This window comes from Scyliorhinus canicula, chromosome 21, assembly GCF_902713615.1.
Source record: "Scyliorhinus canicula chromosome 21, sScyCan1.1, whole genome shotgun sequence".
Taxonomy (NCBI): Eukaryota; Metazoa; Chordata; class Chondrichthyes; order Carcharhiniformes; family Scyliorhinidae; genus Scyliorhinus; species Scyliorhinus canicula.
In genome coordinates, this window is record NC_052166.1 from 66,623,529 (window position 1) to 66,642,370 (window position 18,842).

The 18,842-nt window shown below is 47.0% G+C and overlaps 1 protein-coding gene across 1 annotated transcript; it reads right to left on the reverse strand.

Moving 5' to 3' along the window:
- Positions 1 to 863: 863 nt before the first annotated feature.
- On the reverse strand, positions 864 to 13,379 carry zdhhc12a (zinc finger DHHC-type palmitoyltransferase 12a). The gene is made up of 5 exons (XM_038782157.1): positions 13,103 to 13,379; positions 8,702 to 8,838; positions 8,189 to 8,296; positions 6,642 to 6,808; positions 864 to 1,992 (listed from the first exon to the last, which is right to left on the reverse strand). Exons 1-5 carry the CDS (start codon positions 13,197 to 13,199, stop codon positions 1,677 to 1,679), a joined length of 825 nt encoding a protein of 274 aa, XP_038638085.1. The 5' UTR covers positions 13,200 to 13,379; the 3' UTR covers positions 864 to 1,676.
- Between the last annotated feature and the right edge of the window lie 5,463 nt (positions 13,380 to 18,842).

Here is an 18,842-nt window from a genome sequence, read left to right on the forward strand (position 1 = left end):
TTAAAGTAAAAGCAAGACCGAGGTTCAAGTTTCCAAACCTTCGAGTCTGATAGCCGAAGGTGCAGCTGCCAATTGCGCAGCGTTGGAAATGGACAAGAGGCCCGAATTGGAGGAGTGCAGATATCTAGGGTTGGAGGGATTTGAAAACAATGAGAATTTTCCTTGCCAATGTAAGCCAAGGGTGTGATTGGTGACCAGGTGTTGGTGCAGTGAAGAGGTCTCAGCTGGCTGAAAATGATGATTCTCTTGGAGCAGTTTTGAAGCAGCAGTGGTAAGTGGCTTAAAAAAAAAAAATCTTTGAATTTGCATTAAGATGATTTGAAAGAGACTATTGAATGGGTTTTATGAACAAGTTCCACACACGGGTATAGGGCAAAGGTAGAGATATGGAATTATGTTTCTGATCAACCCACAATCTCACTGAAGATGGAATGGTGTGTATTCTTTGTATGTCTTGGTTTAAATGGGTGCTTTGTGTTTTGTAAAACATTTGGACATGCTTTGAATAAAAATATTTAAAAAAAATTAAATGATGGAATAGGCTGGAGTGGCTAAATTGCCAACTCCTGTTCAAAGGAGGTACAAGAGTACAGTTGCCACAGAAGGTTGCAGATGTGAAGTAACTTTGCAGTTTAGGGAAGACAGACAATTAAAAGTAAAAAGATACAAACTGACACTGCCACCAAAAATTACCCAATTTTGGAGTTCCACACCATTTCAAACATCACAATTTCTAAATATTGCAAATGAACACAGCCTATAGATTTATATGACTGGAGTAGTAAGATAGATTTTAGTACATTTAGGTAAAAATATAAAGGGATTTTGAAAAAAATATAAAGCGTAAGACATGGTCAGCAGGCTTCATTGAAATAATTTACAAAAGGTTTGATGGTGGATGTTCATTACCTTTTGAACATGTTAAGCTATCAACAAAGGTGTTCCTGAAAAGGGATCACATGATTCAATGCAGCTATCATCAAAATTTCAGACACAAGACGACCGCAAAATAGTTCATTGGATGACATGTTTCAGAACATCTGGAAGAAACTCACTGAGCTACTCTTATTTTTATTATAAAGTATCAAAAGACTTCAGCATTAAAAGTGCATTTTGTTAGATAAATTAGCAATGTGTAAATTCAATCTTTGAAGCGTCTGACAGCAGTAATGAAGGATTATTTCATAACAATGTTTTCTTCCATAACCCTGGGTCCGAATTCCTCAAGATCACTTTTTCCATGCTCCTCACTCCCTGCCTCCTACTTTGCATTTACTCATATTGGGAGTCGGTGATCTTGAGTAACAACTTTGTCTTCATTTTATTTTTATGTGCTCCCCACTAACAGCCTGCCACCTACCCCTCAGAAAAAAGTTAGTCTCACAGAGCTCAAGATATTAAAAAAAAGAGGGAGAAAGCCGAGAGGGACTATCAATATCTCTCCTCTCTTCCCCACCGACCCCCATATTCTCTGAGACATTTTACTGCCTTTATGTTTGAAGAATGTCATCACCCACCCTTCAGCCCTCAAGAAAGGAACAATCTCTGTGCCTGACATTTTAGAGAAAATGTATACATTATGATATCACCCATCATATATAATACAATCCTGGTGAGGCAGAGAAAGACCAGATCGGAATTGCAGAGTAGAGTCAGTGTTAAAAAAGTGCCACTGATTAAACCAGCTCCTCCTCGGCTCGAAAATAAATCCTTTCCCACACGACTGTTTTGCACACGCAAAAAAATGTCCACAGATTTCCAAGGATGCCCTGGTCAAATGGGTTCTCCTCCGAGCCGCAGTGTTTGAGGTAAGAGATCCGATGATGAGACATGAACTCCCACGTCGTGGTGTTGTTGGACACCAGGTACAAGTGTGACACCAGCAGCAACATAACCACTACAGTGCAAATGACAATGATTATAAACGCCAACAGTAGAAACGTGTTGACACGGAGCCAGTCATTCCATGCTGCTTCAGTACGGAACCCTGACCTGTGAATAACAACAACATTGAAGAATATTACAGGTGTAAGCTCTGGTTCAGTGGTTACCATTCTTGTCTCCAAATCAGGAGGTCGTGGGTTTCAGCCCCACTCCAGACTTGAGCACATAAATTGAGGCTGACGGTCCCAATGTAGTTCAGAGGGATTGCTGCACTGTTGGAGGGTCAATACTGGGGGGGGGGGGTCTTTTAAATGGGATCCTGGCTGGAATTGACCAGCTGTTTGCTGGCAGCAGGATTCTCTGGTCCTGTTGGCAGAGCACCCCTGCCTGCAGGTTTCCCAGCAGCATAGGATGGCATCAATGGGAATGCCTATTGACAACGGTGCGCTGCCTCCTGTCTCTAAGAAACATGCAGCTGAGAGGGTGGAGAATCCCGCCCCCATTATCGCCCTGAGTAGATGTAATAAATTCCAGGACACTAATTTGAAGAGCTGGGGAGATCTCCCTGATGTCCTAACCCAATATATTTATCCCGCAACAGATTATTTTGTCATCATAATTGCTGTGTGGGTCCTGCTGTGCACAAATTGGCTGCTTACAACAGTGACTACACTTCATTGGCTGTGAAGTGTTTTAGGATGGCCCAAAGTTGTGAAAGGTGCTACAGAAATGCAAGGTTTTTTTGCACTAACAGATGGCAATAAAAAGGGGTTACCATAAGACCATAAGACATAGGAGTGGAAGTAAGGCCATTCGGCCCATCGAGTCCACTCCGCCATTCAATCATGGCTGATGGGCATTTCAACTCCACCTCCCAGCATTCTCCCCATAGCCCTTAATTCCTCGCGACATCAAGAATTTATCTATCTCTGCCTTGAAGCCATTTAGCGTCCCGGCCTCCACTGCACTCTGCGGCAATGAATTCCACAGGCCCACCACTCTCTGGCTGAAGAAATGTCTCCGCATTTCTGTTTTGAATTTACCCCCTCTAATTCTAAGGCTGTGCCCACGGGTCCTCGACTCCTCGCCTAACGGAAACAGTTTCTTTGCGTCCATCCTTTCTAAGCCATGTATTATCTTGTAAGTTTCTATTAGATCTCCCCTTAACCTTCTGAACTCCAATGAATACAATCCCAGGAACGCCAGCCGTTCCTCATATGCTAGACCCGCCATTCCAGGGATCATCCGTGTGAATCTCCGCTGGACACGCTCCAGTGCCAGTATGTCCTTCCTGAGATGTGGGGCCCAAAACTGGACACAGTACTCCAAATGGGGCCTAACCAGAGCCTTATAAAGGCTCAGTAGCACATCGCTGCTTTTATATTCCAACCCTCTTGAGATAAATGACAACATAGCATTCGCTTTCTTAATCACGGATTCAACCTGCATGTTTACCTTTAGGGAATCCTCGACTAGCACTCCCAGATCCCTTTGTACTTTGGCATTATGAATTTTCTCACCGTTTAGAAAGTAGTCTATGCTTGGATTCTTTTTTCCAAAGTGCAAGACCTCACATTTTCTCACGTTGAAATGCATCAGCCATTTCCTGCACCACTCTCCCAAACTGTCTAGATCCTTCTGCAGCCTCCCCACTTCCTCAGCACTACCTGCCTGACCACCTAACTTCGTATCATCAGCAAACTTCACTAGAATGCCCCCAGTCCCTTCATCCAGATCATTAATATATATGGTGAACAGCTGCGGCCCCAACACTGAACCCTGTGGGACACCGCTGGTCACCGGCTGCCATTCCGAAAAAGAACCTTTTATCCCAACTCTCTGCCTTCTGTCAGACAGCCAATCCTCAACCCATGCCAGTAGCTCACCTCGAACACCATGGGCCCTCACCTTACTCAGCAGCCTCCTGTGTGGCACCTTATCAAAGGCCTTTTGGAAATCCAGATAGACCACATCCACTGGGTTTCCCTGGTCTAACCTACTTGTCACCTCCTCAAAGAATTCTAACAGGTTCGTCAGGCACGACCTCCCCTTACTAAATCCATGTTGACTTGTTCTAATCCGACCCTGCTCTTCCAAGAAATTAGAAATCTCATCCTTAACGATCGATTCTAGAATTTTACCAACAACCGAGGTTAGGCTAATTGGCCTATAATTTTCCATCTTTTGTCTTGATCCTTTCTTGAACAAGGGGGTTACAACAGCGATCTTCCAATCGTCCGGGACTTTCCCTGACTCCAGTGATTTTTGAAAGATCTCAACCAACGCTTCCGCTATTTCTTCAGCCACCTCCCTCAGAACTCTAGGATGTAGCCCATCGGGGCCAGGAGATTTGTCAATTTTAAGACCTTTTAGCTTTTTTAGCACCATCTCTTTTGTAATGGCAACCATACTCAACTCAGCCCCCTGACCCTTTATAATTTTTGGGATATTACTAACGTCTTCCACTGTGAAGACAGACGCAAAGTACTTATTAAGTTCTCCAGCCATTTCCTCATCTCCCATCACTAGCCTTCCAGAATCAGTTTGAATTGGCCCAATTCAAAGTGGAATTACACAGAATCGGGCCAATCGGCCACCTGGCCCTTGCTGGCGTTTATGCTCCACAAGTGCTTCCTTCTACCTTCTCTCTATCAGCATGTCCTTCAATTCCTTACCTCGTGTGTTTATCCAGCATTCCCTTAGATGTATCAATACTATTCACTTTAACCACTACGTGTGATACGAGGTTCAGATTCTAATCACATTCTGGGTAAAGACGTGTCTCCTGAATTCAATAATTAGTGACTCGTATATCAAGCCTCTAGTTTTGGATTCCTCCACATGTGAAAATGCAGATTTACAGCAACTGTAAAACCTTATTGAGGAAACATTGCCACAAATGATTCTGTACAAATTGCTGCAATCATTTTTATTTGGAGCAAGGGTATAATTGTAGCTCAGTAATGCTGCCATTTTCCACTTCCAAATATTTTTTATTCTTTCATGAAATGTGGGTGTCATTGACAAGGGCAGTGGTTGTTGCCCATCCCCGATTACCCTTGAACTGAGCAGCTTGCTAGACCATTGCAGAGGACAATTGGGAGTCAACCATGTTATTGGAGTCACAAGTAGGCCAGACCAGGTAAGGATGGCAGATTTCCTTCCCTAAAGGACATTACTGAAACTAGAAGACTGAACCTACAAGCAAACCAATAAGACTGAAAACAGAGACAAAGAAATGTAGAATACAAAAGCAAGGGGGGTAATATTGAACTATTTTTTAAAAATAAATTTAGAGTGCCAATTATTTATTTTTTTTCAATTAAGGGACAATTTAACATGGCCAATTCACCTACCCTGCACATCTTTGGGTTGTGGGTGTGAGACACTGGCAGAATGTCCAAACTCCATTTCGAACTATTGAACGGACTTTCAGTCAGGCCGCTGCTTGGAAAATTGTATATAGTTTTGGGACCCTGTTCCAGGAAAGGTGAATAAACAATGGGAACGTTGCAGCGTAGAATGATTAGGGTGGTATCAGGGTTGAGGGCTCGTAACCGAAACTTGTCAAGTATTTACCCTCCCACAGCAGCAGAGAAGGTTAAGATGCTTCATAAGACAAGCCCATTAAGATCAGGGTGGACTGTGATTAAGACAATAGTATTGGTTGTGTTTCCACTGGTTACTGGACTGTAAAGAGAGAGCACAAAATTAAATGTAAAACAAATTGAAGGGAAGCTTATTCAAAACGCCTTTCCATGACTTGATAGAATGTTTTTGGAATTTCTGACACAAACGGTTATTGAAGCAGAGTACATAATTTATTTTAATGAGGAAGTAGTTATGTGAAAAAAGGGATGTGAAGGGGAGTGGGCAGCTGAGGTGGCTTGTAGGAAGAGGTACATGGATAGAGGTTTGGTTGGCATAATATTATAATGATTCTTGAGTCATTATCACATAGGAGGAAGCCATTTGGCCCATAGAGTCCATCTCAATCTGCAGGGAAATGGAAATCTGGAACTTCCTCCCCTGAACAGGTTACGGATGGGGCTCAATTGAAATTTTCAACACTGAATTTGATATTTTTCTTGCTTAAAGGTTACAGAATCAAGATGAGAAAGGGATAGATGGAGTCATGGTACAAATCAGTCATGCTTTTTAAAAATAAATTTAGAGTACCCAATTCATTTTTTCCAATTAAGGGGCAATTTAGCGTGGCCAATTCACCTAGCCTGCACATCTTTTTGGGTTGTGGGGGCGAAACCCACGCAAACACGGACAGTGTCCCAGAGCCAGGATCGAACCTGGGACCGCGACGCCGTGAGGCAACAGGGCTAACCCACTCCGCCACCGTGCTTGCCACAAATCAGTCATGCTTTAACTGACTGGCAGTGGAACAGATTCAATGGGCTGAATAACCTCCTCCTGTTTATATATAACTACCCTCAATTGTATTTTTTGCAATTTGGTATAATGTGAGAAAAGGTTTGAAATCATCACAAAACGTCTGGGACATGGTTCTCTGGATTTCAAACCTTTTCCCACATTATACCAAATTGCAAAAAATACAATTGAGGGTAGTTGTTTTGAGTTTCCTTTCTGGGATTCGGAATAACTTGGAGTTGGCCACCTCCTTACCAAAGGGAAGATTTGCAGATGATATCTCAGCCGTCTCCCTCTCGTGCGCTAAAAGCCACCCACATGACCAAACCCCCCCCCCCCCCCCCCCCCCCCATGGTGTAAACTCAAAGACTCACCACGCAATGTGGAAGGCCCACAGCAGGACGGCGAGTTGCATTGCCAGGTAGAGCACAAAGAAGCGATGGTTCCTCTCCCCCACGCAGTTCTCAATCCAAGGACAATGGTGGTCATATCGACGCACACAGTGCTGACATGATTGGCAGTGCTTGGAACGCATGGGCTGCTACTGGAACAAAGAAAACTGGTGAAAGTTTGTTCTTTCAATTTTTAAACTCTCATCTTTGTTTACAAATTGCTCAAGGACCTCTTCTCCACCCCTACGATCGTCTGAAATCACTGCTGCCCCCCTCCAATTCTGGAATCTCCGGCATTCTGTAATTACAGAAACATTCCACCAATTGCAACTCTCGGCACTGGAATTCTTTTCCTAAACCTCTCTGACTCTCTACCCTTTTAATTTCCTTTAAAAACATACCGCTCCTTGCTCCTTAGCTAACAGTGTCAAATTTTGTCTCATTTACGAATGTACAAATTAGGAGCCAGACCAGGCCATTCAGCCCCTCGAGCTTGCTCTGCCATTCAATACAATCATGGCTTATCTGTTTGTGACCTCAAGTCCTCATTCCCACCTACCCCCGATAACCTTTCGCCCCCTTGCTTATCAAGAATCTATCCAGCTCTGCCTTAAAAATATTCAAAGTCTCTGCTTCCACTGCCTTTTGAGGAAGAGTTCCAGAGACTCATCACCCTCAAGGCAAAACATTATCTTCATCTCTTCTTAAATGGGCGACTCCTTATTTTTACACAGTAGTGTACCCAATTCTTTTTTTCCAATTAAGGGGCAATTTAGTGTGGCCAATCCACCTACCTTGCACATCTTTGGGTTGTGGAGGTGAAACACGGGGAGAATGTGCAAACTCCACACAGTGACTCAGAGCCGGGATCGAACCTGAGACCTTGGCGCCGTGAGGCTGCAGGGCTAACCCACTGCGCCACCGTGCTGCCCCCCCCCCTTCAGAATCTTAATGTTTCAATCAAGTCACCTCTTACACTTCCAAACTCCAGCAGATCTAAGCCTAGCCTGTCCAACTTTTCCTCATAAGACAGCCTGCCCATTCCAGGTATTAGACTAGTAAATCTTTTCTAGCTGCTTCCAACCCATTCACATCCTCCCGGCGAGCGGAGTTCCTCAATGCAGAAAGGGGGACAATGTGCGGCCTCGGGAAGGCGTTCCCTGCTGAGGCCCCCTACCTAACCGGATATGCGATTAATAGCAGGGTGTTTTGTGGCACTGCGAGCACCAAGCTAAATGCCCTCGCTATGGGACTTTGTTCAAATTTAGTTAAATTGTGCCTAGGACAGAAGAGCAGGGAAGTTCTCTCCAGTGTCCTGGACCCAATAGTGCTACAAATTAACTGGTCATTATCACATTGCTGTTGTGGGAGCTTGCTGTGTGCCAATTGGATGCCGCATTTCCTACATTATCACAATGACTCCGCTTCAAAAGAACTTTATGGCTGCTCAGCACTTTGGGACTTCCTTCAGTCGGGTCAGGCACTTTCATTTTTGGAAAAAAAGGTGCTCCCAAAGAAAGGAATCCCACCTGCACCATGCAGTATCCACAGCGCCTCAGTCTATGCGCTTTCTGTTTCACGGGGAGCATCTGCTCTTTCTCATCCACGACACACCGATTCGATCGAGCAACCCGACCCTGGGAGCAACCAATAAAAAAAATAACAAATCAGGAAATGGGAAAAGTCAAAATCTTCAAAATAACATTCAGAGCACTTTACCTTTTTTTGTAAGCGGGTTTTTACCTCAAACAAGCCACTGAACATTGGTGAATTCTTTACCACAGGGACTGGTTGAGGCAAATGGAAGACATGCATTCAAAGGAAAGCCTGTCAAGCACATGAGGGAGAAAAGAGAGGGTATGCTGAGAGGTTGAGGTGAAGTAGGGTTGGACAGTTGGCTCGCACGGCATGTTTCTGAGCTATAAATTCTGCTAATCCGTAACAGTTTTATCTGGAGAAAACGATTTTCTTCGGCTGCTCTGAGGAAAATTGCAGCCTTGCCTACCCCCCTCAGAGTTGGTGTTGGACAGCGATTGATTTACCTTTAGTTCATCGTCAAATGTGACGTATCCTGGGTCCATGAGGGAGGTGACAAAGTAAAGGAGCATCGAACAGAAAACCAGCAGCAGAAAGATGACTGGCTGGAGAAATTCACCACGTTTCTCACTCCTCCTCAAATCTGGAACCAACAATAACAAAGACTTGCAATTATATTGCACCTTGCAACCATCTCAGGAGATAAAGTGTTTACGACCACTGAAATATTTTAAAATAATAATAATCTTTATTGTCACAAATAGGTTTACATTAACACTACAACGAAGTTACTGTGAAAAGCCCATAGTCGCCACATTTCGGCGCCTGTTCGGGTACACAGAGGGAGAATTCAGAATGTCCGATTCACCTAACGGCACGTCTTTCGGGACTTGTGGGAGGAAACCGGAGCACCCGGAGGAAACTCACGCAGACACGGGGAGAACGTGCAGACTCCGCACAGAGTGTGACCCAAGTGGGAATCGAACCTGGGACCCTGGAGCTGTGAAGCTACAGTGCTAACCACTGTGCTACCATGCCGCCCTTTTTTAAAATGTATTTATTCAAAATTTTTCTAAAAGTTTTACAGAACACTCCAAAAATAATACAAAGAGAAACGGGCAACATGCCAACCAAACAGAACAACGTAACCCTCTAAACGATAAACAGTTTAACAAATTAACACTCAACTCAAAACAAAATAGGGCAAGTGCCCCTTTCAAAAAGGAAAAGAAATCCCCCCCCCCCCCCCCCCCCCCCCCGGGTTGCTGCTGCTGTTGACCTCCACCTAACGTTCCGCGAGAAAGTCAAGGAATGGTTGCCACCGCCCGGAGAGCCCCTGCAAGGACCCTCGCAAGGAAAGCTTTATCTTCTCCAACCTAAGAAACCCCGCCATGTCATTGATCCAAGCCTCCACACTTGGGGGCTTCGTGTCCCTCCACAATAACAAGAGCCTTCTCCGGGCTACCAAGGAGGCAAAGGCCTCTTTCGACTCCTGCACTCCAGGATCCTCCGATACCCCAAATAACGCTATCTATCCCCCAACTCGGTTTTACCCGAGTGTCCAAGACCTTGGACATGACCTTTGCAAAGCCCTTCCAGAACTCCGCAACGGCCGGGCATGCCCAGAACATATGGGCGTGGTTTGCTGGGCTCCTCGAACACCTCACACATCTGTCCTTCACCCCAAAACACTTACTCATCCTCGCCGCTGTCATATACGCCCTGTGTAACACGTTAAACTGGATCAGGCTGAGCCTGGCGCAAGATGAGGAGGAATTGACCCTGTCCAGGGCGTCAGCCCACAGGCCCTCATCCAGCTCCTTGTCCCATTTGCCCTTCAACTCCTCCACCGAGGCTTCCTCCGCCTCCTGCAGCTCCTGGTATATCTCCGAGATCTTACCCTCTCCGACCCACACCCCCCCGTGCCGCCCTTTTAAAGCTGTCTCCTTTGTTTTATAGGAAACACGACAGCCAGTTTGGGCACAGCAAGATGCCACAAATGGCAATGCAATAATGATCAGCTCATCTGTTTGTGTGACATTGTTTGCGGGGGAAAGTGCTGGCCTGAATACCCTAACGATTCTTTAATGTTTTGCCATGGGATCTTTTGCATCCAATTGAGATTATAAACGGCGCTATATAAATGCACGTTCGGACGTTAGAAGAATGTACCATGGTGCTTTAAATCATGATCGTTTCAAAAATTCAGATTTTTCCTGCTGCAGCTCCTCCGCGTCCTTTTCCTCTCTGTGAGGTAAACGAAGAAAAATATTTTCGGCTCAGAGAAAATCTTTCCGCTTGCAACGGAGGCCAAGTGTAGGGACAATAAATATAAGATGGCAACTATTAAATCCAATAAGAATTCAGGGGAAATTTCTTTAACCCAGAGAATGGCCAGAATTTGAAATCCGCTACCACACGGAATGGTTGAGACTTAAAGGGAAGCTGAATAAGCACGTGGGGAGGGAGGGAAAGGAATAAATACTTCTGTTGACAGGGTGAGCTGAAGTGGGACTGTAAGAATGGGCGGAGATTCGTGTGCAGCATAAACACGAGCAGGGACCAGTCGGGCCGAATGGTCTCACTCTGTGCTCTAGCCTCAACATAAATCTCTCTGGTAAAAGATGCGACATAAATGATTATTATGAACACAGAAATTGCTGGAAATACTTAGGTCATGCAACATCTGTGAAGAGCGAAACAAATGCTAATGGTTTCGTGTCAATGACCTTCCATCAGTCTTTCCTGTTTCTACAACAACTTACATTGATATAGCATCCAGGGTTTCCAACCCTCCAGGACTGGCCCGGAGTCTCCAGGAATTGAAGAACCATCTCCAGGATGCTATGGCGAGCAAAGCCATGGAGAAAAATCATAGGGTCTTTAAAAAAGGTCATTTTTCTTTGTCTTTTTCTATGAACATTTCTCTTTGCATATATTAAAATATTAAAAGGGAAATAAAAAAGCTGTTGGGCTGACAGTTAAGCAACATCCAATTGGGCAATGAGGCTTTTTGCTTTTCAATTAGCGTAAGAAAGCAGTACCTCACATGGATATGTTGGCCAGCAAATGGCTGAAGCATGGAGGAAAGCCAAGTGATTACATTTGCAGGAATATATTTAATCACAGTTGGAAACCCTAATATTATATTTAACATAGTGGATAGAAGGCAGCACGGTGGCGCAGTGGTTAGCACTGCAGTCTCACGGTGCCGAGGTCCCAGGTTCGATCCCGGCTCCGGGTCACTGTCCGTGTGGAGTTTACACATTCTCCCCGTGTTTGCGATGGTTTCACCCCCACAACCCAAAGATGTGCAGGGTAGGTGGATTGGCCACGCTAAATTGCCCCTTAATTGGAAAAAAATGAATTGGGTACTCTAAATTTATATTAAAAAAGGGGGGAAAAAATATCCATAGTGCAGAAGGAGGCCATTCGGCCCAACAAAAATGAATTGGGTACTCTAAATTTATTTTAAAAAACACAGTAGATAGAATTACTTTGCGTTCCAAGCACAGAAACAGACCAAAAAACCCACAAAATGCGGGTCAATTCCTGCCTCAGGTGACTGCGGAGTCTCTACGTTCTCCCGTGTCTGCGTGGGTTACTTCCAGGTGCTCCGGTCTTACCCCCAAAAGACGTACTTAGAACATAGCACAACACAGCATAGTACAGGCCCTTTGGCCCACGATGTTGCACCAACCATTTATCCTAATCTAAGATCAACCTAAACTACACCCCTTCAATTTACTGCTGTCCATGTGCCTGTCCAAGAGTCACTTAAATGTCCCTAATGACTCTGACTCCATCATCTCTGCTGGCAGTGCATTCCACACACCCACCACTCTCTGTGTAAAGAACCTACCTCTGACATCTCCCCTATACCTTCCTCCAATCACCTTAAAATTATGTCCCCTTGTGACAGCCATTTCCGCCCTGGGGCGTCTCTGGCTGTCCACTCTATCCATGCCTCTCATCACCTTGTACACCTCTATCAATTCACCTCTCTGCCTTCTTTGCTCCAGTGAGAAAAGCCCTAGCCCCCTCAACCTTTCTTCATAAAACATGCCTTCCAGTCCAGGCAGCATCCTGGTAAATCTCCTCTGCACCCTCTCCAAAGCATCCCCATCCTTCCTATAATGAGGTGAGTTGGACATTCTGAATTCTCCCACTGAGTACCCGTACTGGCGCTGGAGTGTGGCGATTAGGTATTTTCCCTCCATTGCAGTGTCACAAGAAGGCATTAAGTAGGGATGGGCTGAGGAATTGGGCCTAGGTACGGTGCTCTTTCAGAGGGTCGGTGCAGACTGAATGGGCCAAAAGGCCTCCTTCTGCACTGTAGGGTCTGGCAGTGTCTGTGCAGAGAATCAGAGTTAATGTTTCAAGTCCGTATGACATGAACTCTGTTTCTCTCTCCCCAGAAGCTGCCGGATCTGCTGAGTCTATCCAGCATTCTGTTTATATTTCAGATTCCCAGCACCCGCAATATTTTATTTTTAATTTAACAGAAACAGGTCCCTTTGGTCCAGCCTGGAGGTTCAGGCCCAAAAGAACCTCCTCCCATCCAACTTCATCTCACCCTGTCAACAATTTTATTTCAGATTTCTGCAATGTTTTACTTTTGGCATCAGTCCAACTTGTTGTTGGGACATTTATGTCACTTTTCCAAGTTGTTGTTGTACTTCACAGGATCTACCATTCTATTGAAGGGTAGAACACAATTCTTTGAAAAAACGGAATTGCCATAAGAAAGCCTAACCGCAGTAATTACATTGATAATTATATCAATAGCAGATTTTACATTAATAATGTTGAACAGCTGTGATAATCCCCGGCTGATCAACACTCTGTGTCTCTGTCCTGCCTTATCCACCCCCCGGGGAAGGTGGTTGAGTCCAATATGACCTCACCTGTCTCAAACAGGAAGAGAACGAACGTCACCGCCCACGTCAGCGCCGCGTGAAAGACCCGGATCAGGAAGCCGGCGGAGAGAAGGTTCGGGAACATTCCTCAGCCGCCGCCGGTACCGGCTCAGTGCTCCCCGCTGCCGCGCCGCCGGTACCGGCTCAGTGCTCCCCACTGTGGCGCCGCCGGTACCGGTTCAGTGCTACCCGGTACCGCGCCGGCGGAGAGGGAAAGTAGCGGAGCCCCAGAGCGAGCGGCCGTCCGTCCGTCTCCGGGGAGACAGTAAACCGCCTCCTGATTGGTCCGGAGCTGGGAGCCGGTTGGGTGGAAACCCAGGAGTAGATCTGGCGGCTGCGGGGATCCGGAGCAGGGAATCCAAGTCCATTCTGCCCGTCCAGCCTGCAGCAGCCCCCTGACAGCGGGGCGCCCACATCCCCGTCCCCTAACCTGGGCAGGCTGAGGACACGGGGTGGACTGTTTAGGACAGAGACGAGGAGAAATTTCTTCACCCAGAGAGTGGTCGGCCGGTGGCATCCGTTACCACAGGACGTTGAGGCCACAACATTGCATGTCAGCAAGAAATGAAAATCACTTATTGTCACAAGTAGGCTTGAACCGTGCTGAAGCAGTTGGATATAGCACTTAGGGTGAAGGGGATAAAAGGATATGGGGGGAAAGTGGGATCAGGCTATTGAGTTGGACAATCAGCCCTGTTCATAATGAATGGTGGAGCGGACCCAATGGGCCAAATGGCCTCCTTTTGCTCCTTCCTATTCACTTATGTTTCTAAACCAGTGGAAACCCTTTGCAGATATTCACAAAAAAAGGGAGGAAGAACTAAAACTGGGAACTATAGACCAGTGAGCCCAACGTCGGTAGTGGGGAAGTTGCTGGGGTCCGTCATCAAGGATTTCCTAGCACAGCATTTGGAAAGCAGTGGTGTAATCAGACAAAGTCAGCATGGATTTACAAAAGGGAAATCATGCTCGACAAATCTACTAGAATTCTTTGAAGATGTAACTAGAAGAGTTTTAAAAAATAAATTTAGTGTACCCAATTATTTTTTCCAATTAAGGGGCAATTTAGCGTGGCCAATCCACCTTTTCTGCACATCTTTGGGTTGTGGGGGTGAAACCCACGCAGACACGGGGAGAATGTGCAAACTCCACACGGACAGTGACCCAGAGCCGGGATCGAACCTGGGACCTCAGTGCCGTGAGGCAGCTGTGCTAACCACTGTGTCACCGTGCAGCCTTTGTAATTAGAAGAGTTGACCAGGGAGAACCGGTGGATGTGGTTTATTTAGACTTTCAGAAGGCTTTGACAAGGCCGCACATAGCAGATTACAATGTAAAGTTAATGTGCATGGGATTGCGGGTAGTGTCTTGAGATGGATAGAAAGCTGGTTAGCAAACATGAAGCAAAAACTTAGAATAAATGGGTCTTTTTTCCGATTGGCAGACAGTGACTAGCAGGGATCTGTGCTAGGACCCCAACTATTCACATGAAATATTAATGATTTGGACGAGGGAACTAAATGTATCTTCAAATTTGTAAATTATGCAAAGTTGGGTGAGAGTGAACTGAAATGAAAATCACTTATTGTCACACGTAGGCTTCAAATGAAGTTACTGTGAAAGGCCCCTAGTCGCCACATTCCGGCGCCTGTTCGGGGAGGCTGGTACGGGAATTGAACCCGCGCTGCTGGCCTGCCTTGGTCTGCTTTAAAAGCCAACTATTTAGCCCAGTGTGCTACGGATATAGAGATGCTTCAGCGGGATTTGGACAGGTTGGGCATATGCATAGCAGAAAAAATGTTTCCGATGGTGGGGGAGTCCAGAACTAGGGGTCAAAGTTTGAGGATAAGGGGTAAACCTTTTAGGACTGAGGTGAGGAGAAATTTCTTCACCCAGAGTGGTGAATCTGTGGAATTCACTCCCACAGAAAGTAGTTGAGGCCAAAACGTTGTGTAATTTCAAGAAGGAATTAGATACAGGTCTTGGGACTAAAGAGATGTGGGGGGAAGGTGGGATCAGGGTACTGAACTCTGATCAGCCATGGTACAAAAATACAAAACAAAAATCTTGTTTGAATGTGCTTCTATTTAAAATAGAATGAGCCTGTAATTAAAGCTGGAAGCTAAACCTGTAGGTAGCTGAGCTCCGAGGGATCCTGTCAGCTTTGTCTAAATTAAATAGAAAACACTGGAGCTGCTCAGCAGATCAGGCAGCGTAATAAAGTGGAGTTGTTGACTAATCACAGTGATCAGTATTACTGAGAGTCTACAACAGACCCAGAAATGTGTCGAGGGACTCTACCTGACCCCAGTACAATTCGGAAAGCTTTAGGAACAATAGGTCCAAAGTCACTTGATCCGCCTGAGCTGCGCTACACCCACCACACATGGGGCAGGATTCTCCGTTCCTGAGACTAAGTGTTGACGCTGGGGCAGGATTCGTGGAGTTCCACGACAGTAAAACCGGTGTTGAACCTGAAACAATTCAGCGACTGTTAAGGGGCTAGCACCGGCGCCACGTGGAACACAATCGATACCAATACGGATTCGCGATTGACACTCAGGAGGCTGACAAGCTGCAGCTTCATATACACACTGCACCCCCCCACACACACTCATCCCAGCCAACAAGATGGCAACAAGGAGAGCGGCCTCACGATTCACCGACACTGAGCGTGAGATCCTCGTGGATGCTGTGGAGGAGAGGCGGGCCGCCCTGTACCCCGGCTGGGATGGAGGCTGCCAGCTGCTGCCATTCGCCGTGCCTGGGCGCAGGTGGCAGAGGCAGTCAGCACCATGAGCAACACCAGCTGCACCGGCTAACGGTGCTGTAAAAAAACTGCATAACCTCCTCAGGATGGCCAGAATGAATAGGCAGCACTGTGTCCCTGACACCAATGCCTGTCCCAACCACACACCCGTAACCCTACCCCCCACTAACCTGGACGGCGTCCAAATCCCCACCCTGCACCACATGCCGGCCGCCCTGGCCTGTATGTGTCGGAGTGTCTAAACCAGCCCCTCCCCTCCCACCCGAGAAGTCTGCTTATACCCAGAGGGAGCGGGGGAAGACTGGAGGAGGGCCACTGGACCTGCATCCCCTCATCACAGCAGAGCAGCGGGCCCTGGATGTGGTCAGCAGGCCGGAGGAAAGGGCAGTCGCCGGGGTGGAGATCAGCCTCCGTCGAGTGAGACCCTGCTGAGTTGCAGTTCCCCGTGACATGTGCATCAATAAACCCCCCCACCCCCAAACACCACCCTCACCCCCGGCCGGCAGTCTAATCATGCGTCTTGTCTTGCCGGACCTGCTGGTGATGGGCTGACCCTCCCCTACCCACAGCCAGAACGCCCCCCGTTTGCCGCGCAGCAACGATGACATGGAGGGGGTCCTATATTTCCAAAATCCAGGACACCCCGGAGCTCAAGTCTGATGTTGAGACCGATTTCCCGTTACAGCCGTCTCCAACGCCCTCCACCATCCCAGTCGTCTCCAACGCCCTCCACCATCCCAGCCGTCTCCAACGCCCTCCACCATCCCAGCCGTCTCCAACGCCCTCCACCATCCCAGCCGTCTCCAACGCCCTCCACCATCCCAGCCGTCTCCAACGCCCTCCACCATCCCAGCCGTCTCCAACGCCCTCCACCATCCCAGCCTTCTCCAACGCCCTCCACCATCCCAGCCGTCTCCAACGCCCTCCACCATCCCAGAGACCCTCACCTCGGTTGGGCACTTTAGTGAAGAGGCTCCGGGGCACTCTCTGGTGCCCACCACACCAATGCTCTGGTACAGCAGTTGGAGGTTGGAACTCCCGAGGTGGGTGGATGGTCGTAGGGCAGGCTGACCCCAGGGAGGGTGGATGGTCGTAGGTCAGGCCGACCCCAGGGAGGGTGGATGGTCGTAGGTCAGGCCGACCCCAGGGAGGGTGGATGGTCATAGGGCAGGCTGACTCCAGGGAGGGTGGATGGTCATAGGGCAGGCTGACCCCAGGGAGGGTGGATGGTTGTAGGGCAGGCTGACCCCAGGGAGGGTGGATGGCTGTAGGTCAGGCCGACCCCAGGGAGGGTGGATGGTCGTAGGTCAGGCCGACCCCAGGGAGGGTGGATGGTCGTAGGTCAGGCCGACCCCAGGGACTAGCTGCCGTCCAGTCAGGATTCGGGCTTCTGGAACGGACAGTCCCACCGATCGTGGAGATACAACCGCAGAGCCAGGAACTAAACCGATTCCCTGTCCAATCACAGTTCCCTATTCCTGTGTTAGCCGATGGAGAATCCCACCCAGCATGTTTTGAATTACTCCAACTACAGCCCAAAATATTATCTGAATGAAATGTGCAATATCCAACTAGAGATCCCAGTACAGACCCCAGTGGTAGCATCCTCTCAGTCTGTTAGTGATCATCTGTCACTGCTAATCCCTATACCTTTACTCTCTGGAGCCTTATCAGTCATATTGGATATGCCCATCAAACTGATTGGCAAAGAATGTCAGACAGAATTATAACAGTAATTCACTGCATCTAGTTTCCTCTCCCTTGTCGCCATATCGCTCTAAGGTCTCGATGTACAACTGTTGTCAGTAGTAATATTCACAGGCCAGGTTAGCAGTTAATTGCTCACAATGAGGGACGTATATTAACGCTCTTTCAAATTAGTTTAACCCAAAAGTAGTATAAACCCATTCCCGGGCCATTGTCTGAACCAGACGATTCACAATCCAGATGCCCTATTTAACTCTGAGCTCAGCTTCTGACCGCCTGAATTCACTCCATGAACAAAGACTTCTACTGGGGCATGGCTTATTCACCCCCCCCCCCTTTCAGATTCCTGCTCTAACTCCAGTGGGAAATTGCCAGGGAGCTGGGATGGAATTTCAGTGGAGCGTGTAGGGAATGTCGGCATTGTGCGCTAGTTGCATTTTTAAAGATCAGCAACAATGATGTGGTATAAACTTTATTTTAGCAATTGTAAATATGAGTCCATCATCCATATTGTATCTTTAATTGAAAGCAATTTACATGCATTGTGCCGTTACCATGTCGTAAACATATTCAAGGCACTAAGTTGTACATATTTGAAAAACACAGCGTTTAAATACTTGGTCACAGCATTGTTTTTTTGTTTTTTTTTCTAAATTTAGAGTACCCAATTATTTTTTCCAATTAAGGGGTAATTTAGAGTGGCCAATCTACCTATCCTGCACATCTTTGGGTTGTGGGGGTGAAACCCACGCAGACACGGGGAGAATGTGCAAACTCCACACGGACAGTGACCCAGGGCCGGGATTCGAACCCGGGTCCTCAGCGCCGTAGGCAGCAATGCTAACCACTGTGCCACCGTGCTGCCCTATCACAGCATTGTTTATGGTTAAATGCCTTTTTTCTTGTCAGATGCATATTGCCATTGAACATCAAAACGCCTGGCAAACGGTCATGAAACTGGCCTGGAGACTGTACAGACAGAATTAAAAGGGTCCATAGAAGAATATGGGGGGTCTTATAGAAACATATAAAATTATGAAGGGAATAGACAGCATAGAAGCGGGGAGGCTGGTTTCACTGACGGGTGAAACTAGAACTAGGGGGCAGAGCATCAAAACAAGAGCAGATTGAGGACTGAGTTGAGGAGGAACTTCTTCACCCAAAGGGTTGTAAATCTGGAATTCCCTGCCCAGTGAAGCAGTTGAGGCTCCCTCGCTGAATGTTTACAGATCACAACAACTCACTTGTAAA